The sequence below is a fragment of the Odontomachus brunneus genome, unplaced genomic scaffold (genome assembly GCF_010583005.1).
Source record: "Odontomachus brunneus isolate Ranch 3 - 2012 unplaced genomic scaffold, Obru_v1 Obru_scaffold_081, whole genome shotgun sequence".
NCBI lineage: Eukaryota > Metazoa > Arthropoda > Insecta > Hymenoptera > Formicidae > Odontomachus > Odontomachus brunneus.
Window position 1 is genome coordinate 233,825 of NW_022639531.1, and position 5,556 is coordinate 239,380.

The 5,556-nt window shown below is 29.9% G+C and overlaps 1 protein-coding gene across 1 annotated transcript in view; it reads left to right on the forward strand.

The window, feature by feature from the left end:
• The first annotated feature begins 6 nt into the window (after positions 1-6).
• Positions 7-5,556, forward strand: part of LOC116847594 (vitellogenin receptor-like) — an 8,033-nt gene continuing 2,483 nt past the window's right edge. Inside the window, exons 1-9 of the mRNA XM_032822732.1 lie at positions 7-83; positions 156-359; positions 1,346-1,517; positions 2,029-2,230; positions 2,753-2,980; positions 3,056-3,176; positions 3,838-3,978; positions 4,086-4,347; positions 5,002-5,201. Of these exons, the coding sequence (XP_032678623.1) occupies positions 62-83; positions 156-359; positions 1,346-1,517; positions 2,029-2,230; positions 2,753-2,980; positions 3,056-3,176; positions 3,838-3,978; positions 4,086-4,347; positions 5,002-5,201 (1,552 nt within the window). The 5' untranslated portion in view covers positions 7-61. The remainder of the gene's footprint in view (positions 84-155; positions 360-1,345; positions 1,518-2,028; positions 2,231-2,752; positions 2,981-3,055; positions 3,177-3,837; positions 3,979-4,085; positions 4,348-5,001; positions 5,202-5,556) is intronic.

Sequence of the window (5,556 nt, forward strand, 5' to 3'; positions counted from 1 at the left end):
CTTGAATACCGAAGGATCATACAAATGTATCTGTCAGACAGGTTATACGTTGCAAGATGACATGAAAACTTGCAAAGCCGATGGTAAATTAATTTACCAGTTCCACAATAAAGATACATATAACGAAAATACAAAAACTTTCTTTTGCACTTTAGGTGATGAGGCCGTAATGATATTCAGTGAAGGACAAAAAATTCGTGGTATATATCTCGATTCGCAAACGAACTTTATCGTAGCGGAAGATTTAAATCAGATCAATCAGGTTGCTATGGACAACGAATATATATACTGGTCAACCAAGGATAAAAAAATAATGAAAGCTACCAAAAACGGAAAAAGAGAATATATCCTTATAACAGGTAAATATACTGTAATTAACTTAGGTAAGTAATAATACTGTAATTAATAATATTTCTCTATTACGATTATTGAGAACCAGAGAGATGGAAATAATGTTTTTATTTATATCACACCGCGCGCGGGAAATATTATACTTTCTTACAATATAAAACAATAACCAAATAAAAGGAAAGTCGCTTCTGTGCATAATTTACAGAATTAGGAAATAACGTGTTATTTATAAAGCGACTTTACAAGTTACTCATTTCAATAACGATTTAATAACGTTACTTTTTTTCATTAGTAATGGTAGCACAATTATGTTTTTTAGATAACAGGTATGAATATAGTGGATAGTTCCATCGTTACTTCAGACACACTGAATACATGTATATAGAAAAAATGATTGGGAAAAAACAAATTCTAAAAATAAATGTGCAAAATTTAGTGATAAAAGTAACGGAAATTGTAAGATATTAATTCTTGAGTAAAGATAGTGATAACAAAATTACTTTTTCAATAGATGACGACTAACAGTAACATATTACTTTTCAAAAATAATTTCCTCAATTCTGGTGGCTTATACGCCATGAGCAATATAAGATTACTACAGTCGCAAACTAGTAACATAACCAAACCTCGTCAATAGCATAAATTTAACGTGTTTTTACACTTCAAGCGAAACCAGTCTACTTTTATTAAGGTAACAAATAAAAAACGAATAAAAATTTTATTTAAATTTTTATTAATATAATAAATGAAATAATATTTTTATTACTTATATTAGCGTATACTTTTATTATTATAATAAAAAACGTAATACTTACTAGGAACCTCCGTTAGAGTATCTTCCCGTTTTTTTACAAAATAATGTTATGAAAAAGCATTACTACAGCCAGAAATTGAAATAGAATCTCTTTACTTTCTGTAGTTTACAATTTACAAATTTAACTTATTATTATATATTATTATATATTTTTTTAATTTCTGCATATTTTTCGCTAAGGTTTGGACGAAGTGTCGGACATAGCCGTGGATTGGATCACAGGCAATATATATTTCACGGATAAGGGTAATATGAATATTGGAGTATGTGACAACAATGGGACGTATTGCACTATATTAATCAATGGAAAAACTAAAAAACCTACCGCGATTGCCTTATTACCGACCAATGGGTAAATATTATATATATTATGAAAATTTAAATTTTGTTGTATAAATAATGATCTTATCTTACTAAAATTAAATCTACTTATATAAATAACAATTTTACATTCGAATTTTTCCGATCCATTTATCATTGTTTCTTAAGATTACCACAAAAGATCTCTGAAAGTCTGTAAAAGTAATGATTCACTTCAACAAAACGTAACAGCAAATTGTTACATAGAAGTTACTTGTAGGAGTTTTCTACAAGTAGAAGAAATAATAAGTTTAAATAATTATAAATTAGTTCCTCATCTTGAAATCATAGCGACAAAATTATAAACTTCGTTAATATTCTCAGAATCTTAATCTACAGACACGCGTATTAAACAAATTAATATATTGATTATATCTTATATTATATATTATACAATAATATATTGTGTATTATTCAAGCAAATCAAATATCAAAATTATTTTGTTTAAATTGGTTGAGTTTAATATGGAATATATATAATTTATATACAATAATACTTACAGAATAATGTATTGGTGCGATTCGAGCCATAAGCAGTACATAGCAATGGCAGGAATGGATGGCAACGATATTACTTTATTAATCACTAAAAAGTTAAAATATCCAAAGAGTTTAACCATCGACTATCCAAACAATCGATTGTATTGGATGGATATTGGTTTAATGACAATTGAATCTATACGATTAGACGGCACCGATCGAAAGGTCAGTAAGTTTTTAGTTACTTTTTTAGTTATGAGATATTTACGACACGTGAATAAGAATTAAGGAAATATCCTCCGAATTTCTTGGAATGGAATTTCACTCAAAACAAGTGAAAAGTGGCAATATTTTCACTTCAGGCAATAATGAAACTATTACCAATTGAAATCGCAAAAGTGAGTGTTTTATTCAAGCTTAGAATTCTCAAGCTTAAACTTCTCAACTTAAACTTTAATTTCATATGATCATATATTTCAATCGATTAGAGCGAATATATTTTTTTAATGTAAGGTGAACTACAGAAAATTCATTGTTTAATTTCGAATAAAAATATTCATTTGACGATTCAGAATGCAGAAGGCACTCTATATACATGAAAAGTCACTCAAATTCGAGTGATTCAATGGTCACTCCACTTTTCGAGTGAAACTATACTTTAAGAAAAATTTAATATATATTTGTAATTTAATTTTTTACAATTTAATTATAATCATAATTATAATTATAATTTAATTATTTATACAGATTATATCGCGCGAAATAAACTCTCAAGCAATGTCCCTGGCAATTTTCGAAAACAAGATATACTGGAATGTAAAAATTAATTATCATTCGTATTCCGATTTTGATAAAACCCAGAAAATACAATACTGCAATGCATTTTCCAGATGTAATCAGGAAATTTTAGATACGAATCGTGATTACGATGCAAGCAACGACATACAAATCTACCATCCCACAATGAAATCTAAAGTATTATTTCTTTCACATTGCGATAAAATTGGTATCGCAAAAAAACATTTACATTATTATTCAGTTTAATTTTAGGTTCAAAACAATTGTTTTTTGAATCCATGCTCGCAACTCTGTTTGTTAAATAAAAATAAAAACTATACATGTGCATGTACTCTGGACAAAAAATTGAACTCCGATGGACATACTTGTCAAGGTATACATTTGTTGAGACATCTATTAAAAAGAATCTATGATACAGATCAGAAATTTTCAGAACATTTTGGATATATTTTACACATGTTTAAGGAGATGCCAAAGTGCATGACGAGCTTCAAAAATGTCGATAACGTAAAGGCGATCGTCATTAAGAGGAACGCTGAAATTAGAAACATTACCGATAATACACTAATATTTTTCTGCAAAGTTTACGTCGTATTGGATATATAGAATTACAAATGCTTTTACGCAATGACAGTTCATGCGAAAATAAATAGTCATTGCTCAATATGTAACGAAAACGAAAAGAAAAATTAAAATGTAGAATCTTAAGCTGTCAGTTAGCATAATATTTGCAAAATTGTGGATGCTCTAAACACAAAAATTTTGAAGAACATTGCTTATCTTCGTCTTTGAGTTCAGCAGCTTAAATATATCGAAAAAAATTTGCAGAATGATTTCTATACATGCGTGCTTAAGTTTTCTGCTGAACAAAGCAGTACATAGTTCTGTACAAGAAATACAAAAAGTATAGCGTGATTGTATTAGTGACGACTGTCTCTACGTCGTCTGACTTTTTATGCTGGTCATAAAATATGAAAGTCGATATTAATACCAAAACTTATTATATTTTTAGACGAACATATTTATTGTTTTAGACACAGAAGACAGCCAACATATTATCATAGTTGCGGATGGTACAATCGTAAATTATTACCATAATTTGTTAGGCAAGCCAAAAATAACAAGCAGCGTTATCTTTAGAAACATTACCGCGATTACTTATGATTCGCTGTCCGGTACGACGACATCAATATTTCATAAAAAATACATATCACAAAAAAAGAGAGAGAATGAGGGAGAGAAGGGAGTATTAAAACTTCAATTGCAATTAAATCTTATTTAGGTACTATACTCGCAAGCAATGCCTTTACGGATGATATTTTTCGCTACGACCCGATTAGCGGCGAAATTGAGAACCTCATAGCCATGAATATTAAATCATTAGGAGGAATGGCATTTGATTATATTGGTAATAATTTGTATTTGACAAATATAGAAGAAAAAACTGTTGAGGTACATAGCTTAACGACAAAGACGAAGAAGATCTTTTATTTCGAGGAACAATCGAAAACACCTTATAACATCGCTTTGGCTCCTGAAGAAGGGTATGATATTTAGTTGTTTATTTTGTCTTTATAATTTTTATTGTTTCCTTAATTTATAAGTTCGTGCAGATTTTTAAACAAATTTGAAATGCATCTTACTTTATGTTGAAAACAATTGTAATCAGTAATATATTTGTCATTCTGTCTGACAATCTTTTTTGCCATCTATTACGTAATTTGATAATTCTCCTCTCGTAAAATTTTTATACTTTTTCGACATTCCATGTGATTGTCCACATCATCTAAAGAAACAAAGTTTATGTCGCCAAGGGAGTTCTGTATAAGCGAAACATATGATAATCGCGGAAGGGGACAATATCGAATGAATATGGTGGATAAAGTAAAACATTCCATCCAAACTCTAATAATTTTTACAAAAATAAGAAAGTACAATGCACCGGAAAAACTCATTACTGTCTTCTACTATCAAGCTGCAACAACGATAACTGTGTACTTCTTCAAACATCACCATTTACGCCATATAATATACTCTGAAATGTCAGCTATCAAAGCATATATATAGATGATTTCAACTGCGTGTATGGAACTAATACTCTAATACTAATATACAAATGCTAATAAACAAAAATTCGCACGAACTTACAAATTAATCTAATATTTCTGAAAGAATGTATCACGTCTTGTATGTTGTAGCATAATGTTCGTAGTGTTCAAAGTAAAGGATAAATATCGTATAGATAAAATGCAAATGGATGGAACGGGTACGAAATCGCTGTTTGTAGAGAGCAAGTTGCTAAAAGATTCAAGGATATCATTGTACTATCATACGGACGAAAAAAAAATTTATTGGGCTGATCAGGGCTCTAATAGTATCCAAAGCGCCTTGTTGACAGGTTTGCATTCTAGCTCTTATAAATGTAATTAATAGATAATTAATCGGTTGAATGTCAGGAAAACCCCATTGCGCGTTGCTCTTATTCCACTACATAAGCGCCAACTCTTCATCTAAGTAAGCTTCACTAAAAGAACATTCAGATTCTTTATTAGATTTGATTTCCAGACTTGAGCTGCGCGAATTCTTCTTTGTCTGATCCCAATGTTTCGAGAATATTTCATTTCGCTTTGTCAGAAAGGAACGACCTGATGCTGAGTTGCTCCTCAGCAAATATCCTTTATATAATAATTGACATAGAGAGAGAGAGAGAGAGAGAGAGAGAGAGAGAGAGAGAGAGAGAGAGAGAGAGAGAG